This window comes from Halichoeres trimaculatus, unplaced genomic scaffold, assembly GCF_033239565.1.
Source record: "Halichoeres trimaculatus isolate MK-OKI-2021-1 unplaced genomic scaffold, fHalTri1.1 fHalTri1_scaffold_2, whole genome shotgun sequence".
Taxonomy (NCBI): Eukaryota; Metazoa; Chordata; class Actinopteri; order Labriformes; family Labridae; genus Halichoeres; species Halichoeres trimaculatus.
Window position 1 is genome coordinate 16,557,509 of NW_027437180.1, and position 23,678 is coordinate 16,581,186.

At 41.3% G+C, this 23,678-nt stretch overlaps 1 protein-coding gene across 1 annotated transcript in view; it reads right to left on the bottom strand.

The window, feature by feature from the left end:
- Positions 1-23,678, bottom strand: part of pkd1a (polycystic kidney disease 1a) — a 75,360-nt gene that overhangs the window by 29,238 nt on the left and 22,444 nt on the right. The window contains exons 5-19 of the mRNA XM_074689441.1: positions 21,673-21,836; positions 21,078-21,328; positions 20,376-20,636; positions 20,099-20,267; positions 12,887-13,064; positions 11,273-11,493; positions 9,735-9,856; positions 9,496-9,646; positions 6,930-7,192; positions 6,311-6,691; positions 5,402-5,884; positions 5,178-5,306; positions 4,184-4,359; positions 3,404-3,534; positions 681-3,298 (exon numbers count right to left, since the gene is read on the bottom strand). Coding sequence (XP_074545542.1) covers positions 681-3,298; positions 3,404-3,534; positions 4,184-4,359; positions 5,178-5,306; positions 5,402-5,884; positions 6,311-6,691; positions 6,930-7,192; positions 9,496-9,646; positions 9,735-9,856; positions 11,273-11,493; positions 12,887-13,064; positions 20,099-20,267; positions 20,376-20,636; positions 21,078-21,328; positions 21,673-21,836 — 5,698 coding nt within the window. The remainder of the gene's footprint in view (positions 1-680; positions 3,299-3,403; positions 3,535-4,183; positions 4,360-5,177; positions 5,307-5,401; positions 5,885-6,310; positions 6,692-6,929; positions 7,193-9,495; positions 9,647-9,734; positions 9,857-11,272; positions 11,494-12,886; positions 13,065-20,098; positions 20,268-20,375; positions 20,637-21,077; positions 21,329-21,672; positions 21,837-23,678) is intronic.

The following is a 23,678-nucleotide window of genomic DNA, read 5'->3' on the forward strand; positions in this document are numbered from 1 at the left end:
CGATCCACTTGCTACGACCATAGCAACAGCTACAGCTAATAATAACTACACCGATGTCAGACCAGGGTGACAAATTCACAGCAAACGGACTCCACTACAATTAATTGCATTTCATGAATGACTAGACAGCTAAGCTGCATTCAGCACCTGTGTTGGCTACATTAGGTATGACAAGTGAATGTTACAGTATTCAGAAGCTACATAATATATCTTATGAATACTGTATTGTTCACTTAACGTTCGCTTTTTATAGCTTACCTGTCTCATCACTCATGTAACCCTGTACACTGCAGTGAAATCTGTTTGCTGTGAATTTGTCACCCTAAACAATAACAATAAACAGTGAGTGACTAGGGGATTGAGTGGTGTCTCATTTTAAGAGATGTGTTTTCACCCCTTCCCCTTGGCCCTCAAAACAGAGGGCAGAGGGTAAAGGGGTAAGATGTAGGGAAGGGGGAAAGAGTGACAACTGGGATTGACCTGAAGACTTATGAACTTTGAAATGAGCTGGAAAAACCTGATTTTCTTAAAGCTTTTAAAAGAAAGCCTTTAAATATATTGTGTATAGTGTGGTTGTTTAATATTTAAATACTAGCTTGTACAAAAAGTGGCTGAAAACACACCAGTACATTTGTATGTTATTAGCTGATTGTGTGTGATATCCATGTCTTTGTCTTTACCTGGTTGTGAGCAGTCAGATTCACCATGTATGTATCCACTCTGCTGAACATGTGGACGTAGGTTTGGTTGGGTTGAGGAATGACAGTGGCATCGCCGCTGATGCTGAGGATGAGACTGACATCTGAACCAGCTTCCATTGAAATAGCAAACTCCACTTTCTCACCCACAGCTGCGATGTTCTTACTGGCCTTCAGCTCCAAGCCTTGAATTTTGTCCTGAACAAAGAGCTCTATGGGAACTGACTGTCCACTGACATCATTGGTGGCATCCAGGGTTATGATAGCCGTCTTGGGCTCTTGGAAAATAAGAGAAGTTTTGTTTCCTGTTTCAGTTCTTCCCTCGATCAGCCAAGTCCATGTCACATTGGTTCCAGAATCTACCTCCCCCTGGAGTGTGACGTTGGCACCTGTTGCTACAAAACCCTGCTCAGTGACATTCGTAGCTGTGAAACTTAACCCTGAAATGACTTCCTGTACACTGAGGACATCTGACACATTCCTAGTGCTAACTTCATTGAAGACTTCCACGGTTATAAGCTTTAGCCCTGGACTAGAGAAGCTCTGGGTTTTCCAAGGCTCATTCCACTGCAGAACATCCCCATTTACAAACCAGCGGTACTGCAGATCTGAGCCTTCAGAAGTCAACACTGTCAGGTTGGTGGAAGCATTTACTGCAATCTCTTTTCTGCTAATTTCCAGGCGTGGCTGCCCAACTGGTTTTAGGAAGTGGATGGTTTTGTTGACAGACAGCTGACCCAGGAGGTTGGCTGCCTGGAGGAAAATGGTGCATGGGCCTGGTGTAGAGAAATTCACTTCTAGCGTCTTCCCACTTATGTTAAAGATGGGACTGGCAGGATCCCTGATGAGGTTCCAGGTATAAGTCATGTTGGTTCCCTCCTTTAGTTTAGCATAAAGGTGGAGTACATGGTCAGTAGCAAAGCAGCAACGTTCTAGCGCCTTACCCCCACCCCCCACAGTGTCCTCCCCTTCCATGATCTGCAAGCCCTCCAGCTCACGTTGAACAAACAGGAAGATGCTTGCTTGTGCAGTTCCAACATCGTTTTCAGCCGTTACGATGATGTTGAATGTCCCAACAGAGCGAAAGGTGTAAAACATAGTGTTGGTCCCTATTATCGCTGTGCAACGATCACACAAGATCCAAGAGAACCGGACCTCATCTCCTGCATCCTTGTGGGCCTCGAAATTGACTGAGGAGTTGAGGGGAACGTTGATCAAACTGGCATTGACAGTCAGCCCAAGGATTGGTGTAAGAACAGTGACAAGTAAATTTGTTTGATTTCTGCTAACAGTGTTGACTGCTGTCAGTGTGATGTTGTAGTTTCCTGAAATGTTGTAGGTGTGGAGGATATTCTGTCCTGTAAGTATGTTTCCATCGCCAAAGTTCCAGATGAAAGTGACATTGGTTGCTCTGGAAGAGGTTGTGAAATAGTATGGTTCTCTCAGAGTTAGGTTATTACAAGTGGTGCCATTGTGTTGAATAAGAATGGGTCCTAATGGTGTCAAAACATCAAACACAACACTGGCATTTATGGTGGAAATGTTGTTGTAGGCAATAACCGTAACCATGTAACTCCCAGGGTTTTGATAAGTTGTCACCACATCTTGAGAATCAGAGTTTGACACGAGGTCCCCCTCTCTACCAAAGTCCCACTCAAAGTTATAGCTAAACTCTGGCTCAGGTTTAGCATGGAAGCTGATCTCCTCTCCGACTGCGTAGTGTGTTTTTTCAAGGGTGAGGCTGAGATTGGTCAAAGATGGCTGCACACACACCCAGTTGAAGAAGTGGACCTTGGTGTCCTTGTTTACCCCACTGGAGAGACGCAGATGGAGGTGATAGTCCCTGCTGGTCAGGTAGGTATGGGAGACTTTGGGGTCACCATGGTGCGTCTCGTTGGGACTTCCATCACCAAAGCTCCATTCATACAGATGAGCTGATGCATTGCCAGACACCAAGGCTTGGAAGTTAACTGGAGTCCGCTCTTTGACACACCCTGATGGCTCTATTTTCACAACCTTGAAGACAAACACTTGCACTGGTAGGAGCATCCAGCCAGAGCTCACAGAGTTCATGGCAGTCACATTCACTGTATAGTTTCCATCTTTCATGTAGCTGTGTGTCACATGAGGGTCCGATGTCGTGTAAGCACTCCCGTCCCCCATGGAGAAAGTCCAGGTGATGTTATTCCCAAATGCAGTGTGAGCCCAGACTGAAGTTGAGCTGTGAAGCTCTGTTGGAGACGAGCTTTCAGCTGTTAAACTCTCAATCTCCTCATATACAAACATCACTACACATTCCTTTTTAAAACTGATGGTGTTGTTGACTGACACGCAGACATTAAAGGCGCCGCTCTGTGTGAAGGTGTGTGCCACACGGCGACCTTGCAGTAGGGCAGAGCCATCTCCGAAATGCCAGTCATAGTGAATGCCATAGGGTGAGGGCAGAGGGTGAGCCTCAAAATCAGCCGATTTGGCGGTGAGGAGGAGTGGTGGCTCCGTCTGGATATCAACTCGAGTCAGGATGCTGTAGACGCTCATGTTGATGCTCTGACTGATGTTCTCGTAACGATTGGACACTGATACCAGCGCTGTGTATATACCTGTATCAATAAAAGGGAAGACAGAAAGGAGAAGGAGAAGGAGAAGTTAGCTTTCATTCCAAAAGTAAAATGTGTGTGAAAAAAGGGAATTAGACAAGGCGTTACCTGGCTGAGAGTAGATATAGGTGACATTGTTGCTTAAGAGAACCTGATTGGGCGACTCTGAGCAGAGGAGGGAGGGAGAGTAGGGAGGCTTGTATTCAAACTCTTTATAGCCACCATCACCAAAGGACCATCTACAGCAGAAAAGATCAAATTTTCAGCCTTTAAAAGAAGACCCAAAGAGTTTGACGAGAAGATAGATAGAAGTATGATCTATACAGTGTTTCTTTGCACTCTGTCAGCACACACTCACACCCACACTCACAATCCCAAGCTGGAAAGTGGGAATCTTCTCTGACGAGGCAGTACAGGGTTTGGATGTGAAGCAGTGGAAACTTAAAACTCAGGAAGCCTCATTGGACCAAAAATGGTGGGAGTGGAGGGAAACTGAGTGGAAGAGTGCTCCACGGCTTGGAGGGTGGGAATGTGAGAGAGGGAAGGACAGAAAAGAGTGAAAGAAAGCGAGTGGAAGAAAAAGGAGAAAAAAGTTCAGGGGAAAGAGCTGAGCTGAAGGGAAAATTCTTGTCAGCAATCTGCTCTAACCACACAGTTATAAATCCAAGGCTCTGTACGGTATGACTGCTGCAGTGCTATTATGGTGCACAAGAGGACGAAAACAGAGAAGAAAGACCAGAGCAATAAAAGAGAAAGATAGAGGAGAAAAACACAAACGACCTGTTTTCAATCAGCCTTAGAAATATAAAAAAAGGAAAATTCACATATCACTGAAGACATCCTATATATCTATCCATCCATCCATCTCCCTCACTGATGTGTTCATACCTGAAGGTGGCAGCCACAGACATGTCCAGGAGCACAGAGGTGGTGAGGGTCTGCACAGAGCCCTGAGGAACAACATCAGGAACACCCCTGACTGTGAGGTTGGCCATTGGCTGCAGACGATCTACAGTCACGTTGAAATGCTCCGTGAGGGAGCTCACATGGTTCATAGCTGTCACCTGGTAGAGAAACCACAGATTCAGAGAGAAATTCATCCCAGTTGGTCAGCAGTTAAACACACAGTGAATTATCCAACACCTCAGGCTGCATAATAATAATTTGACTTGATGTAACTTCTATCAGCTTCTTTTTAATAAAATTGAAATCAAATCAAATTCAGACACACACATCCCCCAAGTGAGGGCTGTATCTAGACCATTAAAGCAGAGTGATGTTTTGAGCCAGCATGCTTTTCATCAGACTGAGACATCGCTAAATAAACCCCTTCAGTGGGAGCTCTTCTTAACACCAACGGTAATATTGAAACTTACAGAAGCCAAGTTAGAGCTTCAGAAACTAAACAAAGAAAGGTTTGAGCTTCTAGCCATTTAAAAAAAATAAACCAAAATGAAAAAAATGATCAACAAAATTGTTGATGTAATTTGTAAGGTAAGAGATTCATGGTCAAAGACATGTTCGGCAGGCATTTAATTAAGCATGTTTTAAAATAGTCCTCGTAAAAATCATCATGCTAAAAGTTAAGCTCATAATTAAAAATTACGAGGTTTATAATAAAGGCTTTAAATCAGGTCAAAATTAGCTTTTAAGGTCAATGATGTCTGTGAAACTTTTGGCTTACGATCAAAATGCTTCTCAGTTGAATCTCAAGGTCTAAACTAAAACAGGAAGTCGAGTCAGTTTCAATTCAGGTTCAGTCGGGGAGAGGATAATTGAGTGGGTGATTGTGACAAAGATGTCACACTAATTTGAATAAAAAATCATTTTTGTGGATGCAAATGACACTGAGTGAATTCACAACACATGCTGTATGTTTTACCGTGAGTTTGTAGATGGCTGCATGTTGATAGATGACGTTGAGGACAGTGTTGTAATAGGTAAAGTAGGGTTTGTCATCCACTGTCCATTTAAAGGTGGGACTGGAGCCAAGCGCTGATGCTGTGTAGCTCTAAAGTACACACAAATAGGTTTCAAAACATGAAGTAGAAGTTAATACATTATAACATTATCAGATACTAACGATTATATATATTAAACCCTCACCACAACTGACTCCATCAGCACTCTGTGGGCAGGGTGGGGCTGCACCACTAGTCCTCTGAGAGGCTCTTCCAGCTGGACGACCACAGTCAGGCTTGCTTCTGTGACATTGTTGTGGGCCTCCAGCTGCACCTGCAACGGACCCCTCTGCTCCTCTTTCTCCAAGTTTAGATCCAGCACCGCATACAGGCTGGGCTCTGCCGCTTCACCCCCAGACCCTGTGTTTGGGCTGGGCCAACACAGAGCTGAGTTGGAGGGAAACTCAGTGGGACAGTCGGGCTTAAAGATCGTACTGTGATTACTGCCGAGCCTGGAGACGGTTGTTATGTGGCCAGACTGGACACGGAGCAGCAGACGGGAGTCGTTGGGCTGGAGGTAGAAGGTGCCATTCCTGGAGGGAGGGTAGAGGACGGTCAAGCCCAGAGGAGGGATGACCCACAACGGGCATGATGCAGAGGCAGGGTATGAAGGTTCTGCAGAGGTCACCTAGAAAATAAATGCGTAAAGTTTTCTCTAAATTCTTTTATAAAAATGGATACAGCAACAGTGAGATGTATTTCCCTTTATCTTCTAACTACAGAAAGTTCACTCATTATAAGAACAAACTTCCTCACTGCTGACATTTTGCTTGTTTTGTTAGACCTGAAACACTATGCTTTCTTGGTGTCTTCAATTCTCAATTTAAAATTTTAAAAGAAACTAGCTGACTTTTTCTGAAAATGCTAAATCATGATATCTGATCAGTACAAAAACTGATGGACCTGCTGACAATGGAAACTGCATCTTAGGCTGTTTTGGAGGCTGATGTTGATACTATTCCCTAATCAAAACAAGAATACTGCACAAGTATTTTAACATGCTGAAATCTTTCAGATGCATGCTGGGATAGACCATCCAGCTTTGATATCTTACCAGCAGGCTGTAGAGTCCTGGCTGAGGCAGACCAGCAGACAGCTGTCCCCCCTTCAGCTGAGTCTCACTGTGTCCCACATAGAGGACCCTGACAGGACAAACAATGTCCTCCAACCAGCCTCCCTCACCGTCCGTCACAATGAAATTAACATCAAGCTCGGGGGCAGGCATTTGATCAGTGCCACGGTCCAGAGAGGCAGCAGACTGGTGTATGGTGGTGTTCATCCCGAACCAGTCTGATTGGTTGACGGCTAAGACAGGTTGTCGCCAAAGCGAATTTGTGGAGGTCTGACATTGCAGGAGGGAGGCGGGGCCAGCATCATGCTGCAGGGCTATGACATCACCAGGAAAAACAAGGAGATCCTCAATATCCTTCTGCACCTGTGGGAAACATGGATAAGAAGAGTGAAAGCTCAACACAGGCTGAAGTAGCTGTGCTGTGTTGTAAAATTTTAATGCTGTCTTTCTGTAAAAAAAATGACACAACGATCATAAATGTCTTTTCTAAACAGTTTAAACCCCCTGATGATTTGTCCGGGTCAAACTGAGCCCACTGAGTCTTCTTCTACACTTCTTGTATTTTCAAATGGAAAGAGTAAACTCAGGAAACTCTGCTCACCTGTATGTGTGCAGCTGGTCCTCCTGGGATATTGAACACCACCTCTCTCTGCAGGGTGTATCGGGGCCTCTTGGCTCCAGGGGGCAGCTGGGGTGCCCGGGTGCAGTTAGGACAGGAGGATGGGTGGCAGGGGTTTGAGAGGGGAAGGCAGCGGAGCTGGAAGGGACACCACTGCTCCAGTCGGGGGCAAGATGGAGGATCAGCATTGTTGGTGTTATTAGGAACGCAGAGAGCTACCGGGGCACACGCTGGACCGCCACAGCCTGAGAAACACAGTGCAGCTAGTTTTAATCTCATACTCTACACTGAAGAAAGGGCACAATCAATCCCTGTTTTTACCCATTAGATAGCTTGCTCCTTCCCTCTGATATCTTTGTTTACCCTCCAAATATTATTTGAACAGCACTAAACTTTAGATTACTACTTTATACTTCACCAGAGTAAAACAACAGCAACAAAAGAGTGAGTGATGTTAAGACACCAAAAGAGTTGAGAGAAAACAAACAAAAGGCACAACACCTGAAGAGGTTGTGTATTGATTGTGGACTTGTTACGCAAGAGGACAGAAAATTAAGACGAAGACGACCTGATACAGGTGCTGCTGTAATTTTCTGTATCTGTTGAAAATGGTAATGGAAATGGAAAAACAGCAAGTTTTGGCTTTGCTGTGAATAATTTGCACAGTGAATGACAAAATGATACAAAGGCACATGGCAGTAAAGAAAACAAACCTTAAGACTTTTCCATGAATCACGGTTTTAGGCTCAGTGTTAACTTGATCCAAAAAAGGCAGATACATACAATTGCTGTGAAGGTGTGACCCACTGGCACATAAGAGAGGGCAATAAGTTCTTGCTACACAGACACAAAAAATCCTTTTTTTCTAAATTAGTTAATCTCTAAATCAATACTTGGTGTCGATCCAGGTAATAAGCAGGTGAGCATTGAGTTAGAGAGCCCTTATTGGGGTAAAGATGGCTCTGCTTTGGGTTTTTACCTACACATTAAAAATGATCCATCACATATCTACTAGAGGTAGACCGATATATCGGCCGGCCGATATATCGGTCCGATATTTGGACATTTGTCTCTATCGGCCATCGGCCGTATTTTCTTTTAAAAAGCCGATTTTTGATCCGTTGTATAAAATGACGCAATTTTTGATCAGGCACAAAAAAGATGAGCACCTCAAACTTGTGGCACCACTTGGATACATCACATACTTTTGTTCAAGTTATATTAATAAGTTTAAATTTCTTTTTTGACATTTTAAGAAGAGTGTGAATGTTTACTACTGCTTGTTACATTGTGAGTTTACTCAGACAAAATATTTCATTGTTTTGAAAGCTGAATAAATGTTCAGAGGACTGGACACGACTTGTTGTAATAGATTTCTTTTAGTTGCTCAGAAATTGCTGCGTTTCACAAAATTGTGATAAATATACATTTATTTAACAATCGGCCTGAATATCAAATTGGAAAAATCGGCTATGCATATCGACATCGGCTGCCCAAATTTGGAAAGCATCGACATCGGCATCGGCCCCCAAAAAACCCATATCGGCCTCTAATATCTACACTTGTTTGATTTACATAACTAGAATAAAAAGTAGACACAAAGGGAGCCAGTTTCACCAAATAACTACAGCGTGTGCCCCACAGCCTCACATTAAGAAACAACAGTCATTATTGCAGAAGTTGTAGGTTCACCTTGCTCCGCACAAACCAGTTGACCGTTTTCCTTTAAATATTAGGGGAGTGTGACCATCCAAAATATATTGTTAATACCAGACATGTTGTGGAGTTGGACTGAACAAATAGAGAAAAAAATTCCAACCAAAAGACTGACACTAGTTTTAAAACAAAGTCGATTACAGTCACTTCAAATCTGATAAGTTCAATTGCAGTAAAAAGAAAAAGCTCGGTCCAAACGCCCCTGTGAAACCTAAATTAAAAGATGCCTTTTGTGTGTATTTGTAGTCTTCACTGGCTGGCAGAACTGAAACGACTTCACTTCAGCTTTCTGTGCAATCAATAATCCAGTTTTATTTTTCCACTGTCTCCTCTCCTGTGGCTTCATGCACAATTCCAGATGAAAGTTTCACAAAAACATGATCTGTAAACTTTCTCCAGTTGCTCATCCCTCAGTGGATTTTGCTTTCTCACAATTTTTTTTCTCACATCTGCTTTATCTATTTAACAGTTTTACTCCTTTGTCTCAGCAGAGATGAACAAAGTACATAAACAAAAAGCAGCAAAAGCTTTTGTTCTCTGTGTGTTCAATAACGTGGAAACAGGTTGTGTGTTCAGAAGGTGGATGGTCTAGATTTACAATGTTTCTTCCTCGCCTGTTGATGTGTCCCTTAAAGTCTTCATATAACTGTTTGCTCAGATAACAGCTTCAGACAAGCCTGGTCAGTGCGCGGCGTGTCTGTGTGGATGTTTCTATTTGCAGGTAAGGGCACAGGTGGCTTACGCTTTTTTCACACCTGCTGATTCTAATCAGGGTGAGCTGATGGTTTTTACACGTCCTGTGTCATACAATGTGTTTCTGTGTTTGACTCACTGGGTAGCAGCAGGTGAAGGTTGAGATAATGACACTGAGGTTTGTAGATTTGAAATCGAACGTGAATTTGTGAGCTTAGCTCCTGCGTGACAAATTCCAGGGAGGACAGACGACCTGCCAGCCCGAAGCTCAGAGCCGGGAAAAGAAGCACCTGTGTGGAAACAAACCAAATGTTGAATGAAAATAAAAAAGCAACAACAGTGCGATGATTAAACCAACAACATGAGGTTCCGACTCACCTCTATGCCCCTGCTGGGCGGCTGTGGAGTCGAGAGCTCAGCAGATGGGATATGAACCAAAGGATTATGTGAGGGGAATACAGCTAGACCTGAGATGTAGGTCCCTGCATCTGGAACGGGCACTGCAGAGGAAGCAAAACAATCAAGTCAAGATAATGGAAGAGCTTTTACAAAACAGGACAAGGAGAAAAGAATGGTGAGAGGGCTTTTAAAGAAAAGAGAGAAAGAAAAAAGCTCGAGGACACAGAGCAAACAACTTTGGTGAAGACACAAAAGGAAAGATGTCTTTGGTAAATCATTTATCTTCTGACGGTCTCTAAAAGAGAAAGAATAAAAGACAGATTCAACCAAAAATAACTACACAAAGATGGAAATATTTCACACGGGGACAAGCAATAAAGAAGTTTTCAGGCTTTGACTGATTCCTTTGAAGAACTTTGCCCCAGAGAAAAGGCTTAAAAGAATTAAAAGAGTTGTCTGCAACACGTGAAATGTTAACTTGAATGTTACTCTTTAAAACTAGAGTATAAACACTAGCAGCAGAGTATCAGACCCTTAGATTGTAGGACACAAGTCAAACGAGTCAAATATTACACAGACTTCTCTGTTTTCTAGTTGTGTCGTTATATGTAGATTAAATTTTTTCATACATATTTATTCAATGGCAGAACAAGGATTATGACTGACCTCGTCATTTACACTTTAGTTTGGATATTCAAATCAGTGGTAAAAATTTCCAATGATGTATGTGGGTAAAAATAAGTGGGACTAGGGTGACAAAATCATAAAAATCATCAGTTAGCTTGATTTTTTCCCCCAGTCTTTCTGTCCACCAACACAACACTCAAAACGTAGCCCTAAGCAGTACTTTGTTCTTTCCATGTTGCTTTAACCACTAAAGACCCAGCATTTACATATGAGGACATTACATTTCTGCCTCTCAGACCCATAGTACTTCATTTTTTTTAAACTTTGGCCGGTTAGCCACATTTAGGGACACTGCCCACAACATCTTTTGGTGAAATCACAACATTTCACCCATTTTAGTAAAACAAACAAACAATGTATTGAAGTGCAATGACATTACTAACAAACAACTAATAAAGAACTCATAACAAAAATAATCAAACTTCCTGTACAAAGACCAAATTAAGTTATTATACTTATTAGGTCTTATCCCAAATAGCAAAGTGAATTAAAAATGCAAAAAATCTTTTAAAAATTCAAGCTCGACTTCGATGTCAGAAACGAGGAGCAGTTTTAAGATCCTTTTTAACTGGGGTCTGCTACTGCTTCAGAAATCTATGGCACGACAGGAAGCAAATTCTCTGCTTAGGGTTTGGATAATTTCATTTTTTCAAACACATTTATGCCACGGCTAAATTTATGTTGAGCTGATGGTAAAGAGGAAATTCAACACTTTGGCAAAACAAATTCAGTATGCTCAGAAATTAGCATTTTATCTTCTCATCTCCCGCTTCAGTTTCTTTATGAGATTTTCATGTGATGCTATTTCTGTGTGAATGTTCAGAGCCTACCTTGGGGCCTGTATTGGCAGATGTAGGCTCGCTTGGCATTACACGGGTGTGAACTGGACTGACCCCGCTGATCAAGGGACACGCACACGTTACCACGGGGGATCGTGGAACGAGATGGCAGGCCCTCCTCTCCATCCTCAGCGTCTGAGCCATTCACCCAGCGCAGCTTGCCCGGAGCATCAACATCACTCAAGCCCAGCCACACACCTTGCTCTTTTGGGCTGGAATAGAAAAGTGAGACCAAGATTAAAAACACCTGCTTGACATTTAGCTACTCGACCCTACGCACCTAGAAAATTGGCTCTGTCACTTTAACAGAAAGGCACTGACAAACAAATGCAAATTCCATGTGCAATGACTGTGAGACATTTGTGTAGATCAGGGAGGAAAATAAAGGGAGAACAATTGTATTTCTACTTTTCAAGCTGTGAGATGGAGCCACACGGTGCCGCACAGCAATGTTCTTCTAAAACATCCAGACTCAAATCAAAGAGCGTCTCATAAAGTGGCACTGAAGTCTCTGGCGTGTGTGTCGGCCTGCCTGGAATGATCAATGATTGAGGAGCATGAAAATGCACTTTGATTGAACCCCAATGGAATGCTACACAGGCTACCTAGCTGATTCCTGTGATTACCACTGATGGATTGGATTTTCTCCCTGTGAGGCTTCTAATAGAGTGCACATTTTTCCTGCCTCCATTTGTCTTTCTGTCACACACTGTTGACAACAAAAAGATCACCCATACCGAAGAAAAGTCAAAGCATGGCTCACTCTAATCTGCAGATAGATAGGATGAAGAAGACAAGAATTGAACTTTTCAAACATTTCGCTCAGGAAAAATGAAGCACTTTGTAGTGTGAAAAAAAATAGGCAGAAAAAGCAGTTTCACCTTTTAACAAGGGTGGCCTCCTTGTGTCTTTAAGAACAGTGTGACAAAGAGTGAAAGGTATTAAAAATGTGAGGTGAGGACAAAAAAAAGCAAAAATATGCAAGGAGTAAAAAAAAATCAACTTCTTATGTAAGCAAGGGGTTGGAGGGCGCATGGGCAGAAAAGGAAAGTGGGGGGATAAGCGCCATCTGCAGCAGTCTCTCTGTCAACTACCATGGCCTCTCCACACACACACACACACACACACACACACACACTGACTCACAACACTATGGACTCCTCCTCCCTGGGTGTTACAATGCAGCTGTGCTTTTACAGATGTGTTTTTTTGCGACCCTCTATGACCTAAAATCCAAACACTGATGTCCTTCAGACTGCACAGCTCCCAAGACTTCTTCTTAACACTCCACTGCACATAATAACCATTTACTGATCAGCACAAAGAAGACACACACAATACAAGTATGACTACTTCTTAAAAATAGAGTGCCTACTGTTGCCATGGTTGGGCTGTGATGAATTCACGTTAGATTATTCTTTATGTAATTGTAAACAGTGAGTGAATGAAATAACGTTGTGTAAGGTCATTTAACAAGAGAAACGTAAAACGTGAAAGAAAGTGAAAGACCGTATTTCAGTTTTAGTTCAAAAATAGAAATTCAGTTCCTGGGTATGAAAACACTCAAGACTCATCCCCACACCTCATCCTCACTAAAACACTCACTTTGTGACTTTAGGTGCCAACAGGTTACGAAGCGCATCACTCCTGACTATGGCCAGATCTCCACCACGCTCTGAGCACTGCTGTCGAGCATCTGGCCAACTCAGCTCTCCTGGGACGATCTGGAAACAGCTTGAGGACTCGGTGTGGTACAAACCATCCTTTGGACAGTAAGGAGAGGCTGGAAGCAAATAGAAACAACAAATGATATTGATTTTTTTTTCTTAACTTGAAAAGTCATTTAAAGCCCAGCTCTCATTTGCACTGCAATTTGTCCCACTTAATCCCACAGAAACATCATGATATTTTAAGAAGAACTGCCCCGAAAACACACTTTAGTTTTTTGGACAAAGGAAAACTTCTAAAGGCTTTGAAAGTGATCATATGTTTCTTTTCTTCAAATTAAATGCAGTAAAAAAAATGTGTGAATTCATCAAAATCAAGGCGCTGAGTATTTACTTTCCAAATACAAATTGTGTTTAAGTTTGAAGTGCACTTTCCCTTGGTGTTTGAAAAAAAAAATCCTTCAGAAAGTTTTGATGAAACCTTGAAGCTGTGATAAAAGTCCTTGTGTGTGTGTGTGTGTGTGTGTGTGTGTGTGTGTGTGTGTGTGTGTGTGTGTGTGTGTGTGTGTGTGTGTGTGTGTGTGTGTGTGTGTGTGTGTGTGTGTGTGTGTGTTTTTTCCCCTGCTCTATACTCCCACAGGTGCAGCCTGATGGGGCTCACACTGTAGCCGCTTGACATCAAGAAGTGCAGGTACAAGAGCAGGAGGGAGAGAGGCGATGTGAGCTCCGTGTGTGCTGCCTACAAAGGAGGGCTTTACACAAGTACGAATTTCTACGACTCCGGTATAATAAACTATCGATCCGGTGATATTGACACACGGAGACGCGTATTTGTTCATGACTCCGCATCTTTTCTGAAAACGGGTCTGCAGGTGGATATCTGCGTATTCGTCTTCATGCCGTATTTGGTATAAACAGAAAAGTGCAGAAAAGACGGTGACCTCATAGCACCCCTCCTACTCCCCACCCCCCAACCCACGTTGTCACACACATAGGCTGTTTCCCAAAGCCCAGGTACCTTGCCTTGCCTTGCCTTGCCTTGGACGGCAGTGCCTCCGAAGCCACTTCCTTCCAATCCAAGGCAAGTGCCCTGCCTCTGCTCAAAAGGAGATGCTAATGGAACAGCCTACAAAGGCACATTTTACCATCAGATGCCTGTCACAAATGTATATGTAATTGGAGTTACATTGTCTCGCATAACATGTGTTGCACTGTGGACAGTGCAACACATGTTATGTGTATCCTTGGTCAATTAGCTACATGCTAACCAAACAGAGGACATATGCCTCTGGAGGACATGAACATTGGAACAGCACTTGGGCAGCGACTGATGATGTGGATGCATGCCCACGCCCACCCCACGCCCACATCAGACCGAGGCAAAGCAAGGTACCTTGGCTTTGGGAAACAGCCATAGACTGTATATAGAGTGGACAGTGTGGCTCCGCCATTTATCACTGTACGGTTTTGAAGCCAAAATACGGCCATCTCAGGCGCCACCATTGCAGCAGTTTGGAGCAAGAGTCTGCGCTGTACAGACGATGAGGGATTCTGGGAGAATCTGAGCGGAGCTGGGTGACAAAAATAATAATTATTTTTTTTCTTTCGAGAGTCTAATCACTTCCTGACTCTACCTCCCGACATATTTTACAATCCCCGAAAAAAATGTACAATACGATCTGTAAACAGCGATACATGTTTTGATGCCGACGCCTAGACGTCAAGTCCTCGTGTGAGGAGGGCCAAAGACTAGGGAATTTACACGACAACAGTTTTGTTGCGTTTCAGCCTCGTGTTTACACAGAAACGGCGTTTCAGTCGACCTAAAACGCAAACTCTTGAAAACGGATTCCAGAGTGGGATTTTTCTGAAACGCTGCTGACACCGTTGCCATGAAAAAAATTAGCTGGCGTTTTCAGTGGAAACGATGACGTCACACTCCGCTTTGCGCTTCATGCATACAACTGGACAACAGTACCGTTACAATTGTCGGGAACTACTGTGTTTCGCTTATGCTGCTCAATCTGCCGGTTGTCTTTCAACCGCTTTCAATAAAATGTGCGTCAGTTGCTCAACTCCTGAATTTGATATTCCCCAATTCACCAGATGACCAGCTCAACTCTACTTCAGTGAAGATGAAGATCTCCCAAAAGCGGCTTCTGGGCAAGACACTTATAGCACCACCTACAGGCCTGGCATGCTTACTACAACGTTTTCAATCCGTTAGTGTTTCCGTGTAGACGCAGATTTTAGTGTTTTCAGATGAAATGTCGTGTAAACAGGACCTAAGTTTCCTTCAGCTGAAAGAACGTGTTCAGACTTTGACTTTGCTTGTGATTGTTTTGCGATTTTGGCTTCTATTTTGTTTGTGTTTTATAGAAGCTTGTTTTACGTTAATTCATTTTGTGAATAAATTCTTTCCTCTATACTTACTCTTAATTCCATTCTATTTGTGTCCTGGTTCAATTATTGTGACTTCCCTTTATCATATGCTAACCACCTTTGAGGTAGTAAAAATAATGGATGAAAACAAAAAGTAGTTAAATCAAAAAAACAAAAAACAAAAACAAAACATGACCTTTTTCTTATTCACACAGTTTTTAATATCATGCCAGCATTCACTGCAATTTCTTGTCAGGATTTGTTTTGTAAGTGTGTAAAAACAATCATTAGCATTCTGGCCAGTGTTTAAGAGCAGATATATTGGTGCAAAATAGTTTTGTTTTCATAAATTCTGACACAATTAAAAGTCATATGAAAATAATTTGGACAATGTGTTCTGAATAAGTGCATACCAAGACTGAATCTTTAACAAGTGTCTTACTCCCTTATTTTTAATAAAAATATCAGTTAGACTTAATATGAGACACATTGATCTGACAAATCCAGAAAAAATGTCTTGTATCTGGGTATGTGTTGAGACACTATTTTAATTTCAAGACTTGTTGATCAGATCTTTCAAGCAATGCAGACAGTATTTTGGTATTCACCTGATTAAATAAGATTTTTTTCTGGACCTGTTGGGTGAACATGACTCATATAGAGTCAAATAAAAAAAAAAAAAGATTACTAAACTCTTACTTAGACTCCAGTTTTGGTAGATTAGTAATATTATCAATCTAGCTGTAGGAACATATGTCCTACTAAATCTGCTGACACCAATGAATATAAAAAAAATCAGTCTATCATTTTGTCTCTTCCAGAAAGTTTTTCCTTCATTTAAAAACCCCTGAAATACTGATCTCATTTAATCCAACTCTTGGATTATCTTAACATTTTAATATGAGCATCACTAACTCCTGACTAAGGTTGTGCACAGTACTGAATCTCATTCCTATATTTGAGCATTTAAGCATTAATCTGAATCAATTCCAGCTTTGCAGGAACTTCCATCTAACAAATGAATGATATTCACCAATCCAGCAGCACAGGTGTGAGCAATACAGCAGACCCAAACTCATTTAGAACTTATAAAAGAAAAAGCCCAACCAGATATTTGTAAACGAGGCTCTGTAGTATGAAATCTCAGATGCTGGGAAGAACTTATTCATGAAGTTTTTTAGGTTCAGCTTATGTTTCTGCTTTGAACGAGCACCTTTTCTAACTTTCCTTAGTATTGAGTCAGTCACACTCGTTCAGCTGTTTGTCTGTGACTCACTGTGCTGAGTGTTTGTTCAGAGTGTGAGACTGAGTGCTCCTCTCACTCTCTTATATCTCTCTGAGGTGTGCAATGAAAGCAGCGTCCTCAGAGTACTCTGCGCTGTACTCAACAGAGCGCACACATCTAAGATTTTCAGATGGCACTTTTTCTGATTTCCAGTTTCTGTCCATCCTGCTGTATCAGTAATGTACTGCCTCTGCGTCATGCTAATTCCTTTGGTGCAGTGGATGAAATCCTTGGAGGACAAATCAGTTCTAAAATAAATCCTGAGTTACAGAGCGTTAGACCTGACACAGTAAAACTGAGCTTATATCGTTCATGGGGATGTTACAATTATATCCTCAGAACTGTGTGGGAAGATCTTAATTTATTACCCTGCAGTTGTCTCGTGGAACTTCAATGAAAATGTAATGGTTTATATAAAAAACTGTCCATGTCCATTAAAAAAAAAACTGCATAACCACTTGAGGAATTGATTGGTCATGGTCTGGTACAACTCAATCATTTTCTCCTTTCCATTTGTTCATTTTGTACCTTTTTATTATGTAATTCTCTCATTTCCGTAACTCAAGTATTTGGGCTATTTAAGTGGGTGTTCTTCTTTTTTATAATGTGGATTATGGATGTGATTTTTTTAAACTTACCCAATATCAAAAAGGATGAACCACTATAAAATGTTAGAAATTCGGAATCAAATCATTTAAACTCACACTAAGTAAAAACTGTTCAAGTATATTGACTCACAAAGTCTATTTTTATGAAATATGTGTGCACATTTTAAATTTGATGCAACATATCGAAAGACACAAGGATTGTGTCATGTTTACTACCTTTCAGTGTCCCAGCCGTAATAAAACTGTTTTTTTCTAAGTCATTAACTGGTTTATATCACCTTCTTCATACCTCCTTCATACATTCCTCCTCATGTGCTTTTTTTATCTTCCATCCAACTCAAAACTAAATGAGCTAAAGCAGACAATGAAACTATCAGCCATACCAGCAGAAAATGACAGACAAAGCCATAGAGGAATATGAGGTACAAACTGTACAAAGGTACAGTTTCTGTGCTTAATGGTGTAAAAAGGTACAGCCACCTCATACCCTTTGATGGAAAGTGTTGTAATTTGTCACTCTCTCAGTCAGTGGTACACTTTGTGTTTCTACAGCGACACTTGTTTCCTGCAGGACTGACATGAAGAATTCAGATCAATGATGGAGAGAGAAAAAAACATCAGCCACTGCAATAAATCAATATAAATGTTCAGGGCTCATGTGTGCTTTCAAAGGCTTCATTGACTGACAGCAAACTTCTGAAGGCTGAGACAAAGACAGGCATGAAAAGGAGGCAAGAGACTTTTAAAGACAATGGATTAGAAGAACAAAAACACCCACACCATCAGGTTAACACAGCCAGGTGTACTGACAGTTTCATTCCTGGACTTTCATTCTCCACCTTTGTCCTTCAGTGATTGTTACACCTTCACACCTTGAATTGGCTATCTGTCTATTTTTAAATCTACTTCTGCCACTTCATAGGCCCCATGCAGACCGAATCTTAAGAAATCAGGTGAAAAGATTATACCAAAGAACATTTTTTCCAAGACCCAAGAAATCTGTCAGTGGTATCAGCTGACACAGGATATGAGTTAACCTGAGTAAATGGGAACACCGGGAAAAAAAGACGTTGAAAGTTTGTGCATTCCCTCAGAAAATACACCTGTACAAGATTATATGTTACTGTGTAGGTGTAAGAAAGGGCAGCTGGCATGCACTCTAAGTATACTCCAAGAACTGTCACTCACAGTTCCCTGATTATGGATAAACTGCAAGAAGAAAAGAAACTCAAATCACTTTCAAAAAGGCAGCTACAAAGAGTTTAAGGATCTTTTGATGAAAGAGCAAATAGTGGTAAGGGGTACTTGTCAATAGTGAGCACTTTACCTACAGGGGACCAAAATCAACTCAGCCCATTTGCTGAGAAGACCAGCTGGAGGACTAGCATGGATGCTCTACATGGTCACCACTGCAGATGAGACCATTTGTATAATTTCAGTCAATTTTGAGAAAGTTGGACCCAAACATCTATATTGTTGGGCATGTACTCAATACAGAGATAATTTCCTGTGCTTAACTTTGCTGTCAGAAAGTCACATTGTTTTGGAACAGACACAACACATGTTGCCTGCAGTGCACTGATCATCTGTCTGGGTGTATGGCCTTTCAGGAGTAGATGTTACAACCGTGAAAATCATACATCGAGTCATTAACTGAGGGCACAGGAGGCACCTCCATAAACCTAATGGACATTTCTCTGTAAAACTAAAACAAGCAAAGTATACTTGCTTCATTAAAATACAATGACCTGAAATCACAAACTCTACAGCCAATGGATAACTTTCCCCACTTGTTGCTTAAAGGTAGAGTCTGCAGGATTTTCCTAAAAAAAAGTAAAATATCAACTTTTATAGGATTTATCCTACTCAATTGTCACTTCAGGGCCTCAATGACATGTCTGTCAGTGTCTCTGTCTGCATTGAACCCTCTTCTCAGCCTCTATGTTGATGTTTTGGTTGTTTCAGGACGTTTCTGAGTGAATAGTAAGCGTGTTTACTTCAGCCAATCACAGAGCGCCCAGTGTGCAAGTCACTTTGCATGTTGGTAACATCAATTGGAAGAAGCTATCTCGAGCGGCTTAGATAGTGGATGTAGCACAGAGCAAGAGAAACACAACCAAAGTGAAATAAAAGGTCAAACAGATAAAGCCATTTCCTAAAGAGGGTGAATCCTGGCTCGACTTTACTCGCTTTTGGGCACTTGGAGAGCGGCATGGGACGATAAGGGATGTGAGTTGGTTTTCTGCTGGGTAGATAAATCCAATCCCTGTGATTAGCTAGCACTTACATGCCAAGTCAGGTGCACGGCTCTCAAGTCTCATTTATGCAGAAACACAATGCTGCAGATGTTTGCTGTGCTAATGAATATGTTGTGTTTACTAAACTTTTTGTATAATATACAAAAAGATGGAATGTTATCACAATAAAAACTCTTGATGCAAAATGTGCTAAACTAAGTAGCTCTACATTGGTTGCTCAAATGCTGAAAATTGCCTGTGCAGGGCACACCTACAGCTGAGGTCATAATCACTAGTCCCCTTATGAAATTTTATTTTTTTTAAGAAATTCCCAAAGTACTTTTGAACAGATCAATCAATTTTTTTCACAGCTTATCCAAATATCTTAGTTTTATTTTAGATGTTTACATTATCATTAATACCAGGTTCAAATCATTAGCCCCTGATGCTAATAGTCAGCTGTGTCTCCTTTTTACTGGATGACAGCATGCAGTTATTTGTGGCAGCTGTAACAAGTCTCTGACACAGCTCCTGACCAATCCCCGTCCATTCAACCTTTGCAAATATTTCACATCCCTTTAAATTTCATGGTCTTCTGGCATGGACTGTAAAGTCTTTTGTGTGTCGTAGTTTCTTACCTTTGGCAATTTGGACCCCGTTCTTTGTGATCTTCCAGTTGACGCTCAAGCCCAAAGCGCCCCAGCTGACAAGGGGAAACTCTAGACTCTTATTTGCAACAACAAGAGCTGGACAGCGCAGCTCCAATTTGGGAGGTAGAGCCACGCTCACTTCTCCACGTGCTGAGACCTTAAAACGTGAAATACAAAAAGGATGAAATCATGCTTGAAAAAGGTATTCAAAACTGTAAAAAAGTGAATTTTTATATATAAAAAATATTCTATTTATTTCCCTTGCCTCCTTATGTCCAGCCCAGGCTGTAAGAGCGACTGTATAACGTCCTGGAAGTCCATACTTGTGGGTTGTAGTGGTAACCCCTGTCCCTGTCGTGTTAACCCGGGAGGAAAGGTCACCAAAATCCCAGGACAGAGTCACCGGTGTGACAGAGGGCACGGCAGAAAAGCTGATGTAGTTGTGGACACTTTGCTGCCGGAGAGGCTTCAACGAGACCGAGAAGTCCACCGCAAACACATCATCAGCCAGAGTCCAGCCACATTTCTGTAAATAGAAGGAGGTTTAAAAATCAAGATGCAAAACATTACAATGAAATAAAACTCTGATTGTTGTTAAATAATACGATTCTTGTGGTTTTATCATCATCCTTTGGTTTTTTGGGGTAAAGAGCTGTTTTGAATTGCTATGATCTCAAAATCAACAACCCTTAATTTTTGATTGGAGATGGGTATCATTTTTCTCATGGCTTTTAGCTTTCATCCTGCAGGAAACAGACTCTGAGTACGAAGGGAAGTCATTCAAACCACTGAGGGAAGTTGTTGGAAGGTCAGAGGAAGGTTTAAAGGAAATCCTGAATGTGTGATTACAACAGAGGAACAAAGCTAAAGAGGATCTCGAGAAGAGCACTTTTTTGCTACCACAACCTTGACACTTGAACAGTTGACATCACAAGAAACACCATCCAGGACTTCTGTCAGTGTGTACCTTCATAACATCGGGGTTTGTGCACGCAGCAGAACACTGGGACTCGCTGATGAAGTTTGGCTCTGAGTTTATGCTGCAGAGACACTCGTGTTTTGTCCCCAGGCCCCCATATCGGTGCGATGCAGCAAAACACACACTGTTACATTGTTCCCGTGTGAAGTTTCCCGGTGTGGAGGAGGAAAAGATTACGAGCTCGCTGCGTCCTCCCCCTCCACTGCTGCTGTCATCCAGACAGGCTGCGTAGTTGGGACCTGTAGAAGAAGATGGAGTTTTGTGACATTGTAAACTCGTGTTGTACACAAAAAATTAAAACAGCGAAACGATTTCTTTCCAAAATGAAAAAAGATCTACAGGTCTGTGGTTGTTTTGTGTCTTTTTTCTTCAATTTGGTCGACATCTCTTTGCAATTTACCATACCTCACTAACTGTTCGCTGTTTTCACAGCGTGTCTTAATATTTCTGCTGGTCACAGGCCATTAATAAGCATCACGTCAAGGTTTTACATTTAAACTCAAGCATTTGTTTTAAAAATGCTAGCATCTGATTTCTTCTTTGACAGTTTGCAGTGTCGGCATTCATATTTGTTTTTTCATACCACAGGTGTGCAGGCTGACATTTAGCAGAGGTTGGTGGCGGAGCTCAGCGGGTTTGTTACAAAGCATGGCATCCGGGCGTCGAACCCGCACCCCCTTCTCCCGCAGCCAGCTGACGAGCCGGAACAGCTCACAGTCACACTCAAAGGGGTTACCGCTCAGATCACTGTAGAGAGTAAGGACCAGGGGGGAGTGAGGGAGTTAGATATACTGAAACACTGTAAGGAGGAGCAGTGGGGAAACTGACTCCTTGTGTTGTTGATTTTGTTTTTACGTGTTCTTAAACCTCTGAAAAAAGCTTACATTACTGAAGGGCAGGTTAAGTCAACTAAACAAACACCAGCACCAAGAATATTTGCCAATTAAGCAAGTGATTACTGTGTCTATCAATGGATTAACCAGGGCTGTAGCTAAAAGCTTGGGCTACAATCTTATAACTCGCTACTATAGGTATGAAAACAAGCACAGAGGACTCTTCTCAAAGTGCAGCGTGGTTTGACTGAATTTTGATCAGAAAATGAAGATAAACTTGCTTTGTTGGGTTTAAATGGCACTCAGCTGCAGTGATGTGCAACAAGCATGTGGACGTTCAAGCCTCAAGATTCTTTATTGTCATTACATGTTACATGTGAACACTAGAAAAGCACTCAGAGAGCACAGACCTCCACCAAGCATATTGTGATTGTCACTAACACTTAAGTCCTACTTTAATGTTATACTCCCTTTCAGCAGACTGTCTGCAACAATTTGGTGTTAGTTGCAGGTTTGTATGATAATTTATTTCCTGACAGTGTTGAAAAATATGATGACCCAGTGCATATTTCATATTTCATGTTCCAGATCTTAGCATCCAAGATATTGCCAGGACCTGGATCGTACTTTTACATCTGTCAGACATGATGGTGACCTTGTCTTGTATTGTTTTGCAAAGCAATCTGATCATTTGTTGTGCAGTTATTTACACATATGGTGAAAATGGCCCTATCTCACAATGATAAAGCATCCTTTTAAAAAATCCTGGATCCAGACGGTGATCTGGATCACCTCCAAAATTTAATCACTTATTCCTTATCCCATTTTGGAAAATTCCTGAAAATTTCATTAAGATCTGTTTGTTACTTTTTGAGTTATGTTGTTCACAGACAATCAGACAAACTCTCCCAAATACATAACTCCTTGGCTGAGGTAAAAAGTCATCCTCAGGACCAACGCATACATAGAAGCTTAATCTCATAATAACTTAAATTATAGGCTTTATCTAACTTAGAATAAGTAATTATAATTAGGATATAAAATACCTCAAATCTGAGGCACTTATTTAAATCTTTCAAAATATTTAAAATGTAAAATGTGAGGAGGACTGAGAGCTTGTGTCTGTCTCTGCTAATGTTAGATACTCACTGAGTTCACCTGTAGTTGACTATGTGTAGCTAGTTTAAACACAATGTAAATCCAGCTGTATTCTGAGGCTTTTCATACTTTTAGACTCAGACTAAATACAACATTAAAACAACAGTGGTAAAGAGCAGGAGCAATTCTAAAATCTCTAAATCGTACCACATATATCAAATATACTTGCTATGTAAAGAAAACTAATGTTCAACTTCATCTATCTTATTTTTATTTTCTTGTAATAAACATATTGTCCATAAACATATACGAGTTTCACCTACTGAAATTTAAAGGAAGGACTCTGAGAAAAATTTTAATTTGGAGGAATTAATTCAGACCCTGACATTGATGGTATTAAAAATATCAAATTCTGATGTTTCCATCCTTCAGAGTCAGCTCTCGGTCACCAAGTCAAATTTTGTTTGTGTTTTTTTTTTTTTTTATTTAAAGATTCTAGCTTTAATCTAATTAATCTTAAGTAAATGCTAAAACTTTTTAATGATCTGTCAAAGACTTTAAGGGACCATCTGTTTTACTCAGCTATATTACAGACTTGGAACGAGGAGACAACTTTTGGAACGTAAAGAGCGACTGAGGAATAACTACCACTCACTTC